Source organism: Zeus faber, assembly GCF_960531495.2.
Source record: "Zeus faber genome assembly, chromosome: 4".
Classification (NCBI taxonomy): Eukaryota; Metazoa; Chordata; class Actinopteri; order Zeiformes; family Zeidae; genus Zeus; species Zeus faber.
The window spans coordinates 37,746,871-37,767,940 of record NC_137191.1 but is presented as its reverse complement, the minus strand read 5'-3'; the positions used below and the strand labels follow the sequence as shown (position 1 = coordinate 37,767,940).

At 48.6% G+C, this 21,070-nt stretch overlaps 2 protein-coding genes across 2 annotated transcripts in view; one reads left to right on the top strand and one right to left on the bottom strand.

Moving 5' to 3' along the window:
• tpcn3 (two pore segment channel 3) overlaps positions 1–10,384 on the top strand; it is a 39,799-nt gene extending 29,415 nt beyond the window's left edge. Inside the window, exons 7-19 of the mRNA XM_079999767.1 lie at positions 5,437–5,538; positions 6,143–6,269; positions 6,393–6,600; positions 7,033–7,177; positions 7,319–7,504; positions 7,665–7,729; positions 7,841–7,928; positions 7,996–8,065; positions 8,879–9,104; positions 9,339–9,429; positions 9,721–9,834; positions 9,909–10,009; positions 10,111–10,384. Of these exons, the coding sequence (XP_079855893.1) occupies positions 5,437–5,538; positions 6,143–6,269; positions 6,393–6,600; positions 7,033–7,177; positions 7,319–7,504; positions 7,665–7,729; positions 7,841–7,928; positions 7,996–8,065; positions 8,879–9,104; positions 9,339–9,429; positions 9,721–9,834; positions 9,909–10,009; positions 10,111–10,235 (1,648 nt within the window). The 3' untranslated portion in view covers positions 10,236–10,384. The remainder of the gene's footprint in view (positions 1–5,436; positions 5,539–6,142; positions 6,270–6,392; positions 6,601–7,032; positions 7,178–7,318; positions 7,505–7,664; positions 7,730–7,840; positions 7,929–7,995; positions 8,066–8,878; positions 9,105–9,338; positions 9,430–9,720; positions 9,835–9,908; positions 10,010–10,110) is intronic.
• Positions 10,385–10,912: 528 nt separating this feature from the next.
• On the bottom strand, positions 10,913–20,658 carry eif4a3 (eukaryotic translation initiation factor 4A3). Its single transcript, XM_079998718.1, has 12 exons — positions 20,427–20,658; positions 19,750–19,822; positions 19,002–19,068; positions 18,860–18,922; positions 18,379–18,511; positions 18,225–18,305; positions 17,926–18,067; positions 14,561–14,699; positions 13,755–13,870; positions 13,412–13,519; positions 13,204–13,331; positions 10,913–11,070 (listed from the first exon to the last, which is right to left on the bottom strand). The coding sequence occupies exons 1-12, from the start codon at positions 20,575–20,577 to the stop codon at positions 11,054–11,056; spliced, it is 1,218 nt and encodes a 405-aa protein (XP_079854844.1). The 5' UTR covers positions 20,578–20,658; the 3' UTR covers positions 10,913–11,053.
• Positions 20,659–21,070: the final 412 nt, after the last annotated feature.

Here is a 21,070-nt window from a genome sequence, read left to right as displayed (position 1 = left end):
GTCTCCCTTTTTGCCAACGCATCAAAATCTGGTGCCATTTTCGTTGTGGAAATGTGTTGGACAGTGCTCAGGTGTTGATCAGTAAGCTTGGCTCTGTGGCCTGTTCTATTTATGTTCATCCACCAAACGTCTGTTCATACTCTATGGTAGAGCCAAATAACAGCAGCATCCTCTGTTCATACTCTCTGGTAGAGCCAAATAACAGCAGCATCCTCTGTTCACACTCTATGGTAGAGCCAAATAACAGCAGCATCCTCTGTTCACACTCTATGGTAGAGCCAAATAACAGCAGCATCCTCTGTTCATACTCTATGGTAGAGCCAAATAACAGCAGCATCCTCTGTTCATACTCTATGGTAGAGCCAAATAACAGCAGCATCCTCTGTGCCAACTGTGGATGTTTAAAGACTTTGTCTGGTTCAGTTGAACCATACATCGTCTTCAGTTTCAAGGAGTTGAACTTCTCCTTTAGGACGGAGTCAGACTGGAGATCAATCAGCTCCAGCTGTGATTCCTGCGGTGCTGCCTCATCAATAACAGGAACATGACACCAGCTCAAGTCACTTCTCAAACTTTTATAAATCACAGAATCTATGGCAGAATTCTCCATACAAGTCGTCCAGTGCCCTCTGCCTGTCAAAATTATGGCAGCAAATGAGGGAGGAAAAGAGAGGAATGCAACCAGGAGGGTGCTGGGGTGCACTTGAGGCAGGTGTGATGGTGTGTGCGTGTGTGATGGGACCGCCTGTGTGTGTGTGTGTGTGTGTGTGTGTGTGTGTGTGTGTGTGTGTGTGTGTGTGTGTGAGAACATTTCTGGGTGCGCCGTAGTATGGACGCACCGGCAATGGCTCCGCATTCAACTCGTAGATTGTTATTATTTTTGCACGCAGTGCACTGTCGCTCTTACAATATGAACGACAAGTACTCCTGGATGTCCGTTCAACATTAAATACGGACTTTTTCGCAACTTACCGGAGTACATATTATTATTATTACACAGCAAGCTGCTGTGTGCTGGCATTCACAGAAACCTGGCTGGACGCTACGGTGCCGGACTCCGGCTGGATTTTCCATCTACCGGCACGACAGAACCCCACCGCCTCTCAGGTAAACGCAGAGGCGGTGGGCTCTGCATTATGGTAAACCCTCGCTGGGGTTCGGATATATCAGTACTTTCAAAACACTGCTCTCCGGACCTGGAGCTCTTAACTATGAAAGTCCGTCCCTTCTACCTCCCGCGGGAATTCAGCTCTGCTATAATCACGGCAGTCTACATACCCCCACAGGCGGATAAAACGTGCACGTTAGAGGACCTTTACAGAGTAATCAATGGACTGGAGAACGCTCACTCTGAGGCAGCTTCTATTGTTTGTGGCAACTTCAATAGGGCTTATATGAGGAATGTTTTGCCTAAATATCACCAGCATATCACTTTCCTACCAGGGGTGATCAAACTCTCGACCATTGTTATTCACAACTACGGGACAGCTACAAACCCTTCCCCCGCCCTGCCTTTGGTAAGGCGGATCACACCTCCATTCTTCTCCTACCAACCTACAGACAACAATTAAAGCAAGGAAAACCAGTTTGTCGAACAGTCCAACGCTGGAGTGAGGAATCTTCTGCCACTCTCCAGGACTGTTTCGAAACCACGGACTAGCAGATGTTCTGTGTTGCAGCTGATGGGGACATCGATGAATACACAGACTCTGTCTCAGCCTACATCTCCAAGTGCATTAATGACGTTGTGCCGAGAGTCAAGGTCAGGACCAACCAGAAGCCCTGGATTAATGGTGATGTCTGTGCTAAGCTCAGAGCATGGTCCTCTGCCTATAGCTCTGGGGACATGGAGGCCTTGAGGAAAGACATCAGAGATGCCAAAAGAGCCTACAGGGACAAGCTGGAGTCGGACTACCACAGTTCCAACCCCCGACGCATGTGATGTGGACTGCGCACCATCACAGACTATAAATGGAGAAACAGGAGTGATGCCCAGCCAGCCGCCTCTCTTCCCGTTGAGCTCAACACCTACGCACGGTTTGAGGCAAGCAGCACCATCCCAGCTGAAAGGCTAGCGAAGGACCAAGATGACTGCACTCTGTTCCTGTCTACGGCTGACGTGAGGAGAGCTCTTAAAAGAGTAAACCCTCGGAAGTCTCGGATGGCATTCCAGGCCATGTCCTCAGAGCGTGTGCTGACCAGCTGGCGGAGGTATTCACCTCCATATTCAACCTCTCCCTGATCCAGTCTACAGTCCCCACCTGCCTCAAACAGACAACCATTGTCCCGGTACCAAAGAAACAACCCATCGCGTTGCCTGAATGACTATCACCCGTAGCACTGACCTCTACCATCATGAAGTGCTTCAAGCAGCTAGTCAGAACCCACATCTGCTCCTCCCTTCCTGACACCCTGGACCCCCTTCAATTTGCATATCGCCCGAACAGATCTACGGACAACGCCATCGCCCTGGCAGTGCACACCACCCTCTCCCACCTGGACAAGAGCAACACAAACGTGAGGATGCTGTTTGTAGATTACAGCCCAGCATTCCACACAATTGTGCCCGCTAAGCTTGTTCCCAAGGTCTTAACACCTACCTCTGTAACTGGATCCTGGACTTCCTGAGGGGCAGACCCCAGGTGGTGAGAATGGGAAATCTCTCCTCCTCTGCACTGACCCTGAGCACTGGAGCCCCGCAGGGCTGCGTACTCAGTCCCCTCCTGTACCCCCTGTTCACACATGACTGTGTGGCCCCGTGAGCACCAACAGCATCCTGAAGTTTGCAGACGACACCACCATCCTAGGTCTCATCTCCAACAACAATGAGTCCTCCTACAGAGTCAGGGTCTTGGCAACATGTTGCCAGGATAACAACCTCTCACTCAACATCTGCAAGACTAAAGAGATGATCGTGGACTACAGGAAACGACATTGACGGAGCTGAAGTGGAGAGAGTCTCCTGCTTCAAGTTCCTCAGTGTGTCCATCAGTGATGACCTCTCCTGGTCCAGGCAATCGGACGCTGCAATAAAAACTGCGCAAAAGCGCCTATTCTTCCTGAGGAGACACAAGAAGTTTGGCATGTCTGTCAGGACTCTCACCAGCTTCTACCAATGCACCATTTTGAGCATCCTCACCGGCTGCATCACCGCCTGGTACGGCAGCTGCTCCGCTGCTGATCGCAAAGCGTTCCAGAAGGTGGTGAAGACAGCGGAGCGCATCATTGGCTGCCACCTCCCCTCCGTGCAAGGCATCTACCGCACACAATGCCTTAGGAAAGCACGGAAAATCAAAAAGGACTACAGCCACCCAGGCTACAGACTGTTCACGCTTCTGCCGTCTGGTAAACGTTACCGGAGCATCCGGGCTCGGACTAGCAGACTCACAAACAGTTTTTACCCTCAGGCCATCAGGCTTCTCAACCTGCAACATCTGTAGTCACCTATGTAAATTAAATGTACATCAGCACAACTACATGTACGTATCCACTGGTACTCCTTCACTTTATATTTATATCCATATCTTGTGCAATAGCCTGACCTATTTCTGTTGGAACTGCTACAATGTTCCAATTATTTTAGTTTCCATTTTAGGATTATTTTTCTTATTTTTATTTTATGTACACACACTGTGACCTCTTGCCCGTATTTGTAACATCGACTCTTGCTCTTTTTAAAAAAAAATTATATTCGACTCTTATTTTATTTAAAAAATATATATATCCTCCTTATAGTTGCCTTGTGATTTTATCTTTTTATGCCACTACACAGTTGTTGCCTGTCATCCCCCAAGAATTTCATTGTACCAAATGACCTTGTGTTGTACTGTACACTTGACAAATAAGACACTTAGAACTTTGTGTGTGTGTATAAGATGTCTACCGGTGAGTGTACATGACTTATCCCCATTGGCATTGGTGTAGAATGTTGGTAATATGTCGCGGCGCCTCCAAGCAGCGGAAGGGGCCTCGAAGCCCCACCTAACTCCGCAGCCATGTGGACACCCTACGGCTGCAGGAAAGACCCGAGTACCCTGCCCTGCGGCCACAGAAGAACCCCGGGCCCCCAGAGAAGTGGAACAACCCCCAAGCCCAGCCCTAAGGAGCATGACCCAGTCCCAGGGAGCACGAGGAGACCCTGCACCCCAGGGGCACACACATACAACCAACCCCCGGGTGCAGACACAAGACACAGCCGCCGGGACAGAACCCGGGCCATGGGCGCAAGGCACGGACCGCGGGCCCGGATCCCGGCCGCATGGCAACAGACCAACACCCCGCCCGAGCCGCCCGCCCCACAGGTGAGCCGGCATGACCCCCATGTCCACCCACGCCCTGCACAAGGGGGAGGCCCGCCCCACCGCAGCCAACCAGACGCCCTCCCCGGCGTGAGTGTCAAGTGCCCATACATGTAGCAGCATGTGCCAAGCGCGGGGCACCTCGATGTTACACCCTCCCCAGAAGCGAAGGGCCAACAACCGCCCCCCCACACCCTAACCCACACCCACAACGGCAAGCAGTCCCCCCAGGGGCCCCGGAAGGCACCCGGCGGCGCTCTCCGCAGCCCCGCCAGGTCACAGCACATCCCAAGCCACCAGGCGCAAGCCGTCAGGACTCCAGCCAGGCCGGGAGGGCCCACCCGACTGCGCCCCAGCCAACCACACCCACACACTGACCGGCCACCCCAGAAAAACCCCATTGCTCAATGTGTGCTGTTGGTAATTGCAGTTAAAATTGCGGGGTTGGGGGTGTGAGTCCTTCAGGCAAGTCAAACCCGAATCACTCGCACACCTCCTGTCCCGCAGACCCTGGTCCAATGGAGTGTTGTTTGGAGTAGGATTGGTGTGCGAGTGTATGTGTTGTAAACTAATGTGAGTGGGATTAAGATTTTGGGACGGACGAAAAGCACGCTTGGGCAGGAGCGTGACAGGCAAGATGGCTGCTGCCTGCCGCATCATAGGCGAGTCGCGACCAGATCAATCCAGGTCAAAAAAAAAAAAAAAGAACAATGACTTTACATCAGAGAAGGCCCGGCAATGTGGCATCTGGTGGTACCATTAAAGTATTACAGGAAAATAACAGTGAAAAGTTTCTATAGAGTTGTTTCTGTAGTGTAGTTTCTATAGAGTGGTTTCTACAGTATAGTTTCTATAGAGTAGTTTCTATGATGTAGTTTCTGTGGTAAAGTTTCTATTGTTTAGTTTTTCTGGTGAAATCGGAAGGTAGTGTCTATATTGAAACAGTTTTATTAAAATCATTTCTATATTGTACTTTCTGTCATTTCTGTAACTTAGTTTCTCTAGTGTAGTTTATGTAGTTTCTATAGTGTAGTTTCTATGGTGAAATGGCTGTAGTTTCTATAGTTCAGTTTCATTAGCATAGTTTCAATAGCGTAGTTTCTATAGATCATGTATATGATGAGGTGTCTGTCCCCAGGGGACTGAGGACGGTGGAGGGACGTCCGTACTTCACCAACTTCCTGAACATTGTGTTCGACTTGTACGTCCTGGTCACCACTGCCAACAGCCCGGACATCATGTGAGTACCAACCTCCACCGACCACCATCACCCCCCACCGACCCCCACCGACATCCACCGACCCCCACCGGCCTCCACCGACCCTCACGTCCTCCACCGACCCTCACCAACCTCCACCGACCACCATCACTCCCCACCGACCTCCACTGACATCCACCAACCCCCACGACCCCCACCGACCTCCACCGACCCCCACGTCCTCCACCGACCCTCACTTCACCAACTTCCTGAACATTGTGTTCTACTTGTACGTCCTGGTCACCACTGCCAACAGCTCGGACGTCATGTGAGTACCAACCTCCACCGACCTCCACCACCCTCCACCGACCCCCTGACCCCCACCGACCCCCACCGACCCTCACGTCCTCCACCGACCCTCCCTGACCTTCACTGACTCCCATCGACCCCCCACGACCTCCACCAACCTCCAGTGACCCTCACGTCCTCCACCGACCCCCCCGACCTCCACCGACCTCTACTGACTCCCACTGTCTTCTACTGACCCCCGACCGTTGTGTGTTCTGTAGTACTACAGTAGTACTATGGCAGTACTGTGTACTGTAGTACTATGGTAGTACTGTGTATTACTGTACTGTGTCTCCAGGATGCCCGCGTACAACGCCAGCTCCTTCTTTGCGCTCTTCTTTGTGGTCTACATCCTCGTGAACACATACATCTTCATGTCCGTCTTCCTTGCCGTGGTCTACAACAACTACAAGAAGTACCTTAAGGTCTGAACTATATGCACTCTATGTACTGTAGTGTATGTACTGTACGTCCTGTATGTACTGTACATATTTTGGGGTAGCAAAATTATCTCCAGGTTCTGAGCCGTGTTGATGCCCCGTCCCCAGGAGGAGGTACGACAGCTGGTGAGGGCCAAAAGGCACAAGATGGCGCGGGCCTTCGCCATTCTGCAGGAGAGGAGGGCCGAGGGGGCTGAGCCAGTGGTGACCCACGGAACTTGGAACCAACTACTGCGATTAGTCCAACCGGACATTAGCGACGCCCACAGGGAGCTTCTGTGGAGCGTTTCCGATGACCAGAACAAGGGTGTCATAGGTAGGCATAGCTCAATGCTGTCACTCTTTCATTTGTAAGGATACTTCTTAGGTTGGTAGAAATTATACTTCCTCGGTGGGTAGTGAGGATACTTCGTATGTTGGTAGAAATTATACTTCCTTGGTGGGTAGTGAGGATACTTCCTAGGTGGGTAGTGAGGGTACTTCCTTGGTTGGTAGAAATGATACTTCCGAGGTGGGTAGTGAGGGTACTTCCTAGGTTAGTAGTGAGGATATTTCCTAGGTGGGTGGTGAGGATACTTCCTAGGTGGGTAGTAAGGATACTTTCTTGCAAAAAGCGTTACAGCCACGGTTAGGTTTGAAACCACAACCCTATTGCTGTGAGGCAGCAGTGCTACCTTCCTTCCTACCACTGAAAGAGCAATACATTAACAATGGTGACTGATCAATCGATCGGTTGATTGATTCTCAGGTAAAGTGGCTTTTGTGCACCTGGCCGACCTGCTCAACATCCAGGTGATCACAGTCAAGTCCAGGCTCCACCCCCTGCAAACCTGTCTGCCCTCCCTGTACCTGTCGCCAGTCAGTCGCCTGCTCTGCAAAATGGTCCAACACCGGTAAGATCTCCTGGTACCACTACTGAGAGTCTGGTACCACTACTGAGAGTCTGGTACCACTTCTCAGTTTGGTACCACTACTCAATCTGGAACCAGTGCTCGGAGTGTGGTACCACTACTCAGTCTAGTACCACTATTCAGGGCCTTCGTTGTGCTCTTCGATGTGATCATCCTGGTGAACGCGGTCTTCATCGGTCTGGACGAGGAGGACCCGCTGATCTCCAAAAGCGAGTGGTTCTTCTTGGTCCTGTACCTCCTTGAGATCCTTCTCAAGCTCTACACCTTCGAACCCCGGACTTTCTACTCCAGACACAACTTCTGGAACTGGTGAGGACAGCTGGTTGTCCTAAGCTGGAGCCCTAAGCTGAATCAAATTTAATTAGTAGTATTTATGTATTTATGTATTTAGTATTTAAGTAGTGTTTATTGTATATTGTAAATATGTACATTCATAGTGTCATCATATATTTTCTCTCTCTCTGAGCAGGTTCGACACCATCATCGTGGTCTCTGCTCTGATCGCCACCGTCATCAACTCAGCCATGAAGTCGTGTAAGTACAGAGAGAAAAAAAATTGTAGTACTACTCACCCAACCTGCAGTAGTACACCTTCAATAATGACTAACACAGGATACAGTATTAATATTACGTGTACATTCCTAGCGGGGGCATACACCAGCCGCCAGATCCTGGACATCGTCTTTATCCTGAGAGTTCTCCGGCTGGTCCGGGTCGTGGACAGCATCAAGAGGTATAGCACGCTAATGCTAATGCTTACAGCTCTGCTCACGCTGTGCTAACTCTGGTTTCTCTCTCAGCTTCCGTATCATCATCAACACACTGATCAAGATTGGACCCACAATGCTCACGTTCGCTCAACTCATCATCGTAGGTGGAGACTTAATACTCGCACAGATGATCCTTTATGGCTTTTTAACATCTAATTATGAGACTATTATTAGTATTGTAATTATAGTTGAATTCATAGTTAAATATTATCAGTGTGGTTTGGATTTGAGACTTCTTATTGGGACATCTTCTCTGCTTATAAGAGGAGTAAATCGGGTTTGTTGAAATAACAAAAAAAGCAGAATTTCTTCTTTTATCTTTGTTGCGAAAGTGTCGGCTGTCCAATAATGTGGCCAACAGCTACAAGTGCTTGCTACTAAGTTAGCGCTGAGGTCAGAACCCTGAAACTCCAGAACTCTTAAAACTGAATTCTCTATACCCGCCCAAGCCTTTTTTGGAGCCCTAAGCTGAATCAAATTTAATCTATTTGTATTGTTGGGAACGGGGAGGCGCAGCAGAGGGGAGATCGCTCCCTCTCCATTTCCTGTGGCGGTCAACACCCCCCCGCACCCCCTAGTGACACCACTGATTGGGGGGCCCCCACCATTCTTTGGGGCCCTCTGGTGGAGGTACGCCCTTAGCAGGCGCTTACTTCGCTTATGCGTCGGGCCGGCCTTGTTCTCTACACAGCACCAAGTCCAGAAACCTAGACTTTCCTTCAAACTGGAAACTTTCCAAACGTCAGTAGATTTTGTTATATCAAACTTCAGGATCTGATTGTTAAAGTTCAGGAAGGCTTAGCATGTACCTTAGCTTGTATCTTAGCATGTAGCTTTAAGTATTTTGTAAATCCTGTTAGTAATTGAAGGAGTGAAGCTCGTTCCTTGGATAGGCTCTGCGGTGCCCCTGCAGGTGGTGTACTACATCTTTGCCGTGGTGGGCATGGAGCTCTTCAAGGGAAGGATCCGGTTCTTCGGTCCTGACTCCCCAGACCTGGACCCAGACCGGGGCTGGTGTGGGAACCCAGCGCTGAAGGGAAGCTCCTTCGCAAAACTGGGATACTGCAAGAACAACTTCAACAACCTGATCTCCTCCTTCATGGTCCTGGTGGAGCTGACGGTGGTCAACCAGTGGCACGATATCCTTCTTGAACACCCTTTCTTACCCCAAAACCCCTTACCTCCCAGACCCTGAACCCCCTTAAAAGCTTCCTACCCCAAAACCCCTTACCTTCCAGATCCTGAACACCCCCAAAACCCTTAAACCTTAGTACGTATAGAGGGAGGACTAACATTACCCTAAATGATTGATCCCTACGGTATCAATCCCGAAGTTATTGATCCTGTCACTATTGATTCTTAACAAGCTTCACTGCTCAGCAGTGGTTTCGCCGCAGTCACTCATGTCTCTGCTCGGATCTTCTTCATCCTCTTCCACGTCACCGTCGTCATCATCATCATCAAGTAAGACACTCGTTATCCTGACGATGTGCACATTACTGCTAAATGTAATGTAATTACCATGACAATGTCTTTTGACTACAAATAATTACTCTTAGTTACCAGTTATACTACTGTACTAAGACTGTTCCCTGTGCAGTATCTTTGTGGCCTTCGTGCTGGAGGCACAACTTCTGGAGAACTTCTGGAGTATTGATTTGTACCAGTGGTGACTTGTACTAGTTGTGACTTTTATTAGCCTGTCTTTACTATTAGTGGAATGTACTAATACCGGATACCTAATTTCCTGTGCAGTATCTTTGTGGCCTTCGTGCTGGAGGCCTTCCTTCTGGAGTATTCTCTGGAGAAGAGCGTCCTCCAGACGTCGCTGGAGAAGAAGATCGAGGAGCTCAAACTGGGAGCGGCCCAGTACGTTACCACGGTGACCACCAGGTTCCACACACACTCAAGCAAACGTCTGACTGTTCTTTCCTGTCCATCAGAGAGGTGGATGACAACCTGGTGGTCGCCATGGAAACGCCTGACAACGAGCTGGGAGACTCAGAGAAGAAAACCAGTTTGATGTTTAAGATTTCCTCCACCAGTAAGAACCGGTCCAGTCACTTCTGTTCTAAAACTGTGCTCTACCTGGAACCCGTTCTGGACCAGGTCACACCCTTGCCCTGAGTTCTTTCGTTCTTTCAGGGAATCGAACTGTCGACGCGCTGCTGCAGCGGATGTTCGAGGCTGATCTGGATCAAGAGGATTTCACTGATGAAGACGAAGCTTTGAACACAAACTTTGACAACCCCACCTTCAACTCTATATAACATGTGTAGAACTGAAAAAGCTGTTTTTTTCTCAGATTAATTAATTTGTAAACATTTTCAGTACAGCTGCTAAACTGTATGAGCAGGGAACACTCCATCACCCTGCTGTGGAGGAAGCAGGTTTACTCCTCAAGTACTTTGTATTGTGTATTGGTGTCTGCTCTGCTTGTATGAAAATAAAACAATGAATATTTTTCAGATAAACAACTTCCTGTTGCTTGTATTACAGTATAACAGCACTACACTGACAGATACTTGCGTCACAGGTTCAAATCCCAATGTTTCCATCAATTGCATTGCACTGGTGCCTCACAGCAAGAAGGTCCTGGGTTCGATTCCCGCCTGGGGCACTGTTGGCACCGTGCTCCAGTGGGTTATCTCCCAAATAGGAGCCTTTCTGTGTGGAGTTTGCATGTTCTCCGCCCCCGTGCTGCACACATCACGGTCTAACTAGCGATTGACACTCGGTACCAGGTCCGCAGGCGTCGACGAATGCTGCCCACTGCTCCTGGCCAAACCGTTTGTGTTGTAGTGTGGTGTGTTGCGTGACAATTAAAGATTCTTCTCTTCTCTCTTCAGTTTCCAAGCTGCACGTCAATGGATTCCACAATGAAACCTTGTAGACGCTGCTGCCCTTGGGCAAGGCATCAGACAAATGACGTTTAGAAAAAAAGAGCTTGAACCAAAAAGATCTTTATTTACAAACACAAGGTTAACGCTTCCAATTCACTAAAAACTACAGTGTAAAAAAAAAAAAAAAAAAAAAAGAAAAAATAAGAAAAAAGAAAACAGACTGCAGAGGTCGGAGGGGCTCCAGCTCAGATCAGATCAGCCACTAGAGAGGAACAGAAACCTGGTGAGGAACTGGATCGTGATCCATTCAATGTTCTACTACTTCCTTTTGCTCAGCGGTTCAGCTCAGATTCTGATGTAGTTTTACAGTGCATCCGGAAAGTATTCACACCCCTTCACATTCCCCACATTGTTATGTTACAGCCTTATTCCAAAATAGATTAAATTATTTTTTCTTTTCCCCCTCATCAATCTACACACAATACAGCATAATGACAAAGCGAAAAAGTTTTTTTAGAATTTTTTGCAAATGTATTAAAACTAAAAAACTGAAATACCCTTTGCTATGACACTCAAAATTGAGCTCAGGAGCATCCTGTTTCCACTGATCATCCTTGAGATGTTTCTACAACTTGATTGGAGTCCACCTGTTGTAAATTCAACTGATTGAACAGGATTTGGAAAGGCACACACCTCCATGAGGTCCCACTGTTGACAGTGCATGTCAGAGCAGAAACCAAGCCATCAAGTCACAGAAGTTGTCTGTAGACCTCCGAGACAGGATTGTATGGAGGCACAGATCTGGGGAAGGGTACAAAAAAAATGTCTGCAGCATTGAAGGTCCCGAAGAGCACAGTGGTCTCCATCATTCGTCAATGGAAGAAGTTTGGAACCACCAGCACTCTACCTAGAGCTGGCCTCCCAGCCAAACTGAGCAATCGGGGGAGAAGGGCCTTGGTCAGGGAGGTGACTGGGAACCCGATGGTCACTCTGACAGAGCTCCAGCGTTCCTCTGTAGAGATGGGAGAACCTTCCAGAAGAACAACCATCTCTGCAGCACTCAACCAATCAGGCCTTTCTGGTAGAGTGGCCAGACGATAGCCTCTACTCAGTAAAAGGCACATGACAGCCCGCTTGGAGTTTGCCAGAAGGATCCTATAGGACTCCCACACCATGAGAAACAAGATGGTCTGATGAAACCAAGACTGAACTCCACGTGTGGAGGAAACCAGGCACCTCTCATCACCTGCTCATACCATCCCTACGGTGAAGCACATGGTGGTGGCGGCATCATGCCGTGGAGACGTTTTTCTGCGGCAGGAACTGGGAGGCTAGACAGGATCGATGGAAAGATGAACGGAGCAAAGTACAGAGAGAACCTTGATGAATACCTGCTCCGGAGCGCTCAGGACCTCACACCAGGGCGAAGGTTAACCTTCCAGCAGGACAACGACACCGAGCACAACCAAGACAAGGAAGGAGCGGTTTCGGGACAAGTCTGTGAATGTCCTTGAGTGGCCCAGCCAGAGGCCAGACTTGAACCCGATTAGACATCTCTGGAAAGAGCTGAAAATAGGTGTGCAGCGATGCTCCCCATCTAACCTGACAGAGCCTGATGTGCAGAGAAGGGGAGGAATACCCCAATCCAGGTGTGCCGAGCTGGAAGCATCATTCCAGAGAAGACTGGAATGATGTCAAAAATGCTTCAACAAAGTACTGAGTAAAGCGTGTGAATACATATGTACATGCGATATTTCAGCTTTTTACTTTTAATACATTTGCAAAAATGTCTAAAAACTTTTTGGCTTTGTCATTAAGGGTATTGTGTGTAGATTGATGAGGAAAAAAAATGAATTTAATCCATTTTGGAATAATACTGTAACATAACAAAATGTGGGGAAAGTGAAGGGATGTGAATACTTTCCGGATGCTCTGTATATCCTCCAGCATCTAGAGGCCATGGCAGCCATCTTTCAAAATGGCTGGATGAAAAGAGATCAGACCCTCTTAGGAGAAAGGAACAAGGAGGCGTGGTCCTCCTGAAGAGGTCATCCATCTTGGTTCAGGATCCACTTTAACAGAGGAAACAAATCCCTGGATCTGGTCTGGACCTCATCTGAGGTTCTTCCTTAGCGATGGATCTGAGCATCGTTGGATCCTGAACCAAGATGGAGGACTACACACCTCCCCCTCTTCAGGAGGATCTCACCCTGGAAACCGGTTTCCACATCTAAGGCAACTTATCAGATATTTGGCAGCCATTTTGACTGCCATGGCCTTCAGCGCTTTCACTGCAAAATGCCAAATAGTTTTACCCGGACCACCGACTACTGAGCAACCAGGAAGCTCCCGGCAGGACGTTCTAGACAGGAAGCTCCACGCAGGATGTTCTTACCGTTCATGGGCATCTCGTCAATCTGGGTGGAGTAGTACTGCTCGATGTCGCGCAGGATCCTGATGTCGTCATTCTTCACAAAGTTGATTGCGACACCTTTACGCCCATAACGCCCGGACCGACCAATCCTTAGAGAGAAGGGCGGAGTCAGCACCAACACAACAACAATTTGAGCGCACATTAGCCGGCGGTGCTAGCTAACTGCTACCTGTGGATGTAGAGCTCTCTGTTGTTGGGTAGATCATAGTTGATGATCAGAGAAACCTGAGGAACGTCCAAACCCCGAGCCCAGACGTCTGTGGAGATGAGCACACGACTACACACACACACACACACACACACACACACACACACACACACACACACACACACACACACACACACACACACACACACACACACACACACACACACACACACACACACACACTTCAGAGATAAAGCAGAAGTCGTCCGCACCACTGACATGAACACTGAGTATTTCAAACTGAACTAAGGAAACAGCACAATGACAGAGAGCCACAGACAGTCACAACAACAGCGACAGGTACCTGGCTCCAGATCTGAACTCCTTCATGATGGACTCTCTCTCTTTCTGAGGCATGTCTCCGTGCATTGACGACACCGTGAAGTTGGCCTCGCGCATCTTCTCCGTCAGCCAGTCCACCTAAAGCAGTACAAGTACACACAGTATTAATACACACAGTACAGAGTATTAAACACAGTACACACTGTAAGAGTACACACAGTATTAATACACACAATAATAATACCCAGTAAACACTGTAAGAGTACACACATTAATACACACAGTAAGAGTACACACAGTACTTCTTGGCAGTGAGCCATGTTAAGGTTCTACTCAAAGGATCTTCCTCTATGCAGATGATACTTTACTGCACTTCCAACACCTCAAATCTATTCCTGAAGGTACTTTACCGCCTGTTGAATATGTATTTAACCGCCTGTTGAATATGTATTTAATTGCCTGTTGAGAAGGTACTTTACCACCTGTTGAGAAGGTACTTTACCGCCTGTTCTGAAGTATTTAACCGGCAGTATAATATAAATTTAACCGCCTGTTGAATAGGTATTTAACCGCCTGTTGAGGTATTTAACCGCCTGTTGAAGAGGTATTTAACAACCTGCTAAGAAGGTGCTTTACCTTTATCTGTGCCACTTCACATCACCGGGTGCGTTGCATTGACATTTCACTGCATATATGTATGAAAGTATGTATATGTATGTGACGAATAAAACTCTTGAATCTTCAGGCTAAACCATTAGGATTGACATATTTGGGGATACGGATGTGTCGCTCCTTCGTGTACAGTGTGTACTGAGCGTGTATTAGTACCTTTCTCTTGGTGTTGCAGAAGATCACAGCCTGGGTGATGGTCAGGGTGTCATACAGGTCGCACAGCGTGTCGAACTTCCACTCCTCCCTCTCCACGGCAACAAAGAACTGTTTGATGCCTTCAAGGGTCAGCTCGTCACTACAGACACACAGTGAGTCAGTCAGCGGCATGTCAGCGGCAGGGCGGCAGCATGTCAGCGGCAGGGCGGTAGCATGTCAGTAGCATGTCAGCAGGAGCATGACAGCAGGAGCATGACAGTAGCAGGGCAGTAGCATGTCAGCAGCAGGACAGCGGCATGTCAGCGGCAGGACAGCGGCATGTCAGCGGCAGGGCGGCGGCATGTCAGCGGCAGGGCGGCGGCATGTCAGCGGCAGGGCGGCGGCATGGCGGCGGCATGTCAGCAGCAGGGCAGCAGCAGGACAGCAGCAGGACAGCAGCAGGGCAGTAGCAGGGCAGTAGCAGGGCAGTAGCATGTCAGCAGCAGGGCAGTAGCATGTCTACAGAATGTCAGCTGCAGCAGGTCAGTAGCATGTCAGCAGGAGCATGTCAGCAGGAGCATGTCAGCAGGAGCATGTCAGCAGCAGGGCAGTAGCATGTCAGCAGGACAATAGCATGTCAGCAGCAGGACAGCAGCATGTCAGCAGCAGGACAGTAGCATGTCAGCAGCAGGACAGTAGCATGTCAGCAGCATGTCAGCAGCAGGACAGCAGCAGGACAGCAGCAGGACAGCAGCAGGACAGTAGCATGTTAGCAGCATGTCAGCAGCAGGACAGCAGCATGTCAGCAGCAAGGCAGTAGCATGTCAGCAGCAAGGCAGTAGCATGTCAGCAGCAAGGCAGTAGCATGTCAGCAGCAAGGCAGTAGCATGTCAGCAGCAAGGCAGTAGCATGTCTGCAGAATGTCAGCTGCAGGGCAGTAGCATGTCAGTAGCATGTCAGCAGGAGCATGTCAGCAGGAGCATGTCAGCAGGAGCATGTCAGGAGCATGTCAGCAGGAGCATGTCAGCAGCAGGGCAGTAGCATGTCAGCAGGACAATAGCATGTCAGCAGCAAGGCAGTAGCATGTCAGCAGCAAGGCAGTAGCATGTCAGCAGCAGGACAGTAGCATGTCAGCAGCAGGACAGCAGCATGTCAGCAGCAAGGCAGTAGCATGTCAGCAGCAAGGCAGTAGCATGTCTGCAGAATGTCAGCTGCAGGGCAGTAGCATGTCAGTAGCATGTCAGCAGGAGCATGTTAGCAGCATGTCAGCAGCAGGACAGCAGCATGTCAGCAGCAAGGCAGTAGCATGTCAGCAGCAAGGCAGTAGCATGTCAGCAGCAAGGCAGTAGCATGTCTGCAGAATGTCAGCTGCAGGGCAGTAGCATGTCAGCAGGAGCATGTCAGCAGGAGCATGTCAGCAGGAGCATGTCAGCAGGAGCATGTCAGCAGGAGCATGTCAGCAGCAGGACAGCAGCATGTTAGCAGCAGGACAGCAGCATGTTAGCAGCAGGACAGCAGCAGGACAGCAGCAGGACAGCAGCAGGACAGTAGCATGTTAGCAGCATGTCAGCAGCAGGACAGCAGCATGTCAGCAGCAAGGCAGTAGCATGTCAGCAGCAAGGCAGTAGCATGTCAGCAGCAAGGCAGTAGCATGTCAGCAGCAAGGCAGTAGCATGTCAGCAGCAAGGCAGTAGCATGTCAGCAGCAAGGCAGTAGCATGTCTGCAGAATGTCAGCTGCAGGGCAGTAGCATGTCAGTAGCATGTCAGCAGGAGCATGTCAGTAGCATGTCAGCAGGAGCATGTCAGTAGCATGTCAGCAGCAAGGCAGTAGCATGTCAGCAGCAAGGCAGTAGCATGTCAGCAGCAAGGCAGTAGCATGTCAGCAGCAAGGCAGTAGCATGTCTGCAGAATGTCAGCTGCAGGGCAGTAGCATGTCAGTAGCATGTCAGCAGGAGCATGTCAGTAGCATGTCAGCAGGAGCAGGTCAGTAGAATGTCACAGCAGAGCAGTAGCAGATCAAAGCAAATTCTAGACTTAAGACCTTTTTAATACCACTTCCTTACCAATGAAATTTTATGCAAACTTCACGCTCATACTCGCAAAAGTAGGAAGGATATAATGGACAATCAGTATGGATCTTAAGCCAGAAAAAAATATTTACAAAGTATTCGAATCTAATAAAACATTTTTTCTGTCGCCAAAATCTGAGTTGAAATCTCTTCGGTGCATCATTGACGATGTGCAAGTCTTTCACCTGTACCCGACATGCTACTTGTTATTTCTGCCTGTAAAGCCACCGGTCTGAGTTTATAACAAGGCAGTGCCTAGTGCACCGCTCGGCTAGCTGGTTAGCTTCCAGTTAGCAGAGCTAGTAAGCCTTTAGTGGTGCAAGCCCCTTATACTAGGTGCGTTAGCGCCCCCTTGCGTTCATACGTATTTTAAACCAAATGTATGGCCGAATTTATGTGGTTTGTGTTTCCTAGTATTTGTTGCTACATAACTAAATATGTAATATTTAGGTATGTGACCACGTGTCACGGTGGCGCAGTGCATTGCACTGCTGCCTCACAGCAAGAAGGTCCTGGATTCGATTCCCGCCTGCGGTGCTGTTGGCACCGTGCTCCGGAGGGTATCGTCTGATTAGGGTCCTTTCTGTGTGGAGTTTGCTCACATGGGGTTTCCTCCATGTAACATCATAAGAACCCCCACTAAAATCATGCACAACAAACACCGTCCGACCAGTGATGGAAGTTGGTCCCCGGGCGCTGTACTGTCAGCTGTCCACCGCTCCTGGCCTGGCCCCCAGTGGAAGGACCAGCCATGATGGGAAAATGCAGAAGAGACATTTCACGGCCTCCGTCGTGTGTGTGTGTGTGTGTGTGTGTGTGTGTGTGTGTGTGTGTGTGTGTGTGTGTGTGTGTGTGTCGGTCGTTGCTGCACCAAATGCATGTGTGTTGTGGTGTGTTTGTGATGAACTAAGCTTGTCCTGTTTGATTGAATTATGTACAGGAAGTGCATATACAGTTTTGTTGCGGTATTTGGTATTTCTTTATTACTATTTACATATTAAATATTTCTGACTGCTTTATTTACATCTATTATTTAAAGCTATTGTGTATTTAATAGGAATGCGAGTATAATACAATGTACAATCAAAATATAATAATGTAAAAAATATCCAATTCGTGTACTTGGTAAATAATTATTTTCTAGGGCGTAAAATCCATCCTGATTATCCATTATATCCTTCATACTTCTGCCGCTTGTTAGTACCAACCACTGAATGTAAGTGAATTCGGGTGAACTTCCAAGGCCTGATTTTGAAAACATTAAATTCAATGCTTTTTTAATACTTTTAAGAGCCCGCAGTACAGCAGGTCAGTACCGTTTGACCAGGATGCGGATGGGGTCCGTCATGAACTTGTTGGTCATCTCCAGGATCTCATGCGGCAGCGTGGCGCTGATCAGACACACCTGCGTGGCTGGAGGCAGGTAGCGGTACACGTCGTAGATCTGCTCCTTGAAGCCTGGACGCAGCACAGACAGAAACTATGTCACACGGTGTACTTATGGTGCATCTCTTGGTAGCTGGCGCTAGAGACTAGAAACAGGAAGCTGTGTCACTTCCCGCTGTAGATCCAAACCCTCATAGAGCAGCGTTTAGGGATGTGGAGCAGACCGTACCTTTGTTCAGCATCTCGTCGGCTTCGTCCAGCACCAACATCTTGATCGCTCGGGTTCGCAAACTCCTCCTGCGGATCATATCTGAAGAACGACAGCAACAGATTATTATTCAACACTGTTACTGATAAATATGATTACACCGTGTCATTCTCACCGAACACCCGTCCTGGGGTCCCAGCCACCACGTGCTGTCCGTAGTCCAGCTTCCTGATGTCTTCGCCCACGTTGGTTCCTCCGATGCACGAGTGGCACTGGACGTTCATGTAGTCGCCGAGAGCCAAAAGAACCTGCAGCCCACGAACACGACATCAGGGCCACAACATCACAACACCAGGACCACAACATGGTACCATGGTCCTATGCTAGGAAACACCTTTCTCTGTGATGGTTGTGACCAAAATGTTCGTTTTGCAGCAGTTTTTCAAAACTTTATGCAAATGACAAACTGGAAATACTCATTTTATTTCATATCGTTTATTCATTTCTTGAACATAAAGATCCATGAGCTCAAATCTAGAAAAAAAAGAAAACCCTGCTTCCTGTATTAATTGTATAGATCATTCTTCCAGTTCAACACAGTGATATAGCGCTCTGCTTCCTGTGGCCTGGTGCTCGGTGTGCTCTGCAACTCTCACCTTCTGGATCTGACCCGCCAGCTCTCGGGTCGGAGCCAGGATCAGCGCCTGCGTCTCTCGGACCTTCGGAAGGAAATGGGTGTTAGTTTCCATGACGACACTGAGTTCACAGTAAACACAGCGAGAAGAAAAAGCCCAGAACCTGGATATCCAGACACTGCAGCACAGAGACGCAGAAGGTGGCCGTCTTCCCCGTCCCAGACTGAGACCTGCAGGCAGTCATTACATTCTGATCAACACTCGCATCACATGCTGACCAACACTCTGCATCACATTCTGATCGACACTCCAGATTACATGCCGATCAATACCCCGGATCACATGCTACATTACATTTAGTCATTTAGCAGACACTTTTATCCAAAGCGACTTACAAAGGAGAATAACATTCACGCTACATTGCAACAGAAACATTAGTGTAACAATAATTAAATACTGCTAAGTAGTGCTAAGTAATTGTAAGTTAGGAGAGGAGGTGCTCTCTGAAGAGCTGGGTCTTCGATGCTTCTTAAAGACAGAGGGAGGCCACTGCTCTGGTGGTTTTTGGCAGCTCGTTCCACCAACGTGGAACTACAAATGAGAATAGCCTGGATTGCCGTGGTTGTGCAGCCGGCAGAGCCAGGCCACGCTCATTTGACGAAGGCAGCGTCCGGGGGGGTAACATGTGCTCTTACAAGAGCACTTAAGTAGGCGGGAGCATTCCCAACAATCACTCTGTAGGCCAGCACCTGAGGCTTGAACTTGATGCCAGCGGCTACAGGTGGAGCTTGATCAATACTCAGGATCACATGCTGATCAACACTCTGGATCACATGCTGATCAATAGACTGGATTACATACTGATCAATACTCTTCTTTATACTCAGTCATATGACAGAAGTAAAACTCACTGAGCGATGACGTCTCGTCCTTTAATGATCTGTTTGATCGCTCGCTGTTGGATCGCAGATGGTTTCTCAAAACCTAGAGCAGAACAACACAACACATAATAAACAAGTTCTTTTATCATTATGGTCTGTGGTTCTTCTGACATGGAGATGAAGGTGGAGGGCAATTTTTACAGTAATCTGTAAAGTAATATGTATAGTAATCTGTAAAGTAATGCAGTTTTCTCAACTTCATACACTATAGTATTGTGTAGTACAGCAGTATTGTGTACTAGTACTATGTCTGACCACAGTGTGTACTAATACTATGTCTGACCAATGTGTACACTAGCACTGTCTGACCACAGTGTGTACGAGTACTAGAGCGGGAGTTAAAATATTATATTTAATATAATATTATAATATATTATATCAAATACAATTAAAATGTATTATACGTAATATTATATCATATCTGATATTAATTATGAGCCCAAACCAGATGATAATAAAAGGTTTGAACAGCGGGTGAGAAGCTAACGAGCTAGGCCAACCTCTCTAAACCGGTTACTTTTCTACAAAACACTTGAACTAAAGGAGCCTGTGGAGCAGGCTGGGGCCTCAGCAGGACCCAGAGCCCCGTGAGAGGCCCGTCGGAGCCCCCTCTGAGGCCCAGTAGGCCTCTAGAAGCCTCGGCCCACCGTAGGCGTAGATCCCGCGCAGCAGGTCCTCCCGCAGGCCCATGGTGTCGAAGGTCGGCGTGACGTCCACCTCTTCGCTGGTCTCGAACTCCACCTTGGTCATGTCCTCCTCCTTCAGGAGACGCTTCCTTCCCGGCGCGGCGGCGGCCATTTTCTGTTTATTCCGCTGTTTGAGCTCAATCTGTCGGAAAATAGATCCGTCTGATCGGAAGCTGGAGCGGGAAGAAAGGCCGCGTGCGTCGCTCTGGTGACGTCAGCACCCGCTTCTTCGTGGTTACCCGCTTCCAGGTGGAATGTCGCACTAGCGCCCCGTGCTGTAATGCTGTGTAATACTGTGTAATAGTGTTTAGTACTGTTTAATATTGTGTAATACTGTGTTATACTGTGTAATACTGTTGTTCTGTGTAATTATGTTTAATCTTCTCCCTTGGGCTGCTCCCGTTAGGGGTCGCCACAGCGGATCATCTGCCTCCAATACCTTCTGTTCTGTGCATCCTCCTCCTTTACACCAACCGCCTGCATGTCCTCCCTCAGCACATCCATAAACCTTCCCTACTGCTTGATACTGTTTAATAATGTTTAATAGTGTAATATTGTGTAATACTATAATACTCAACCTCAGCTCATTTTCTTCTTCCAGTTTC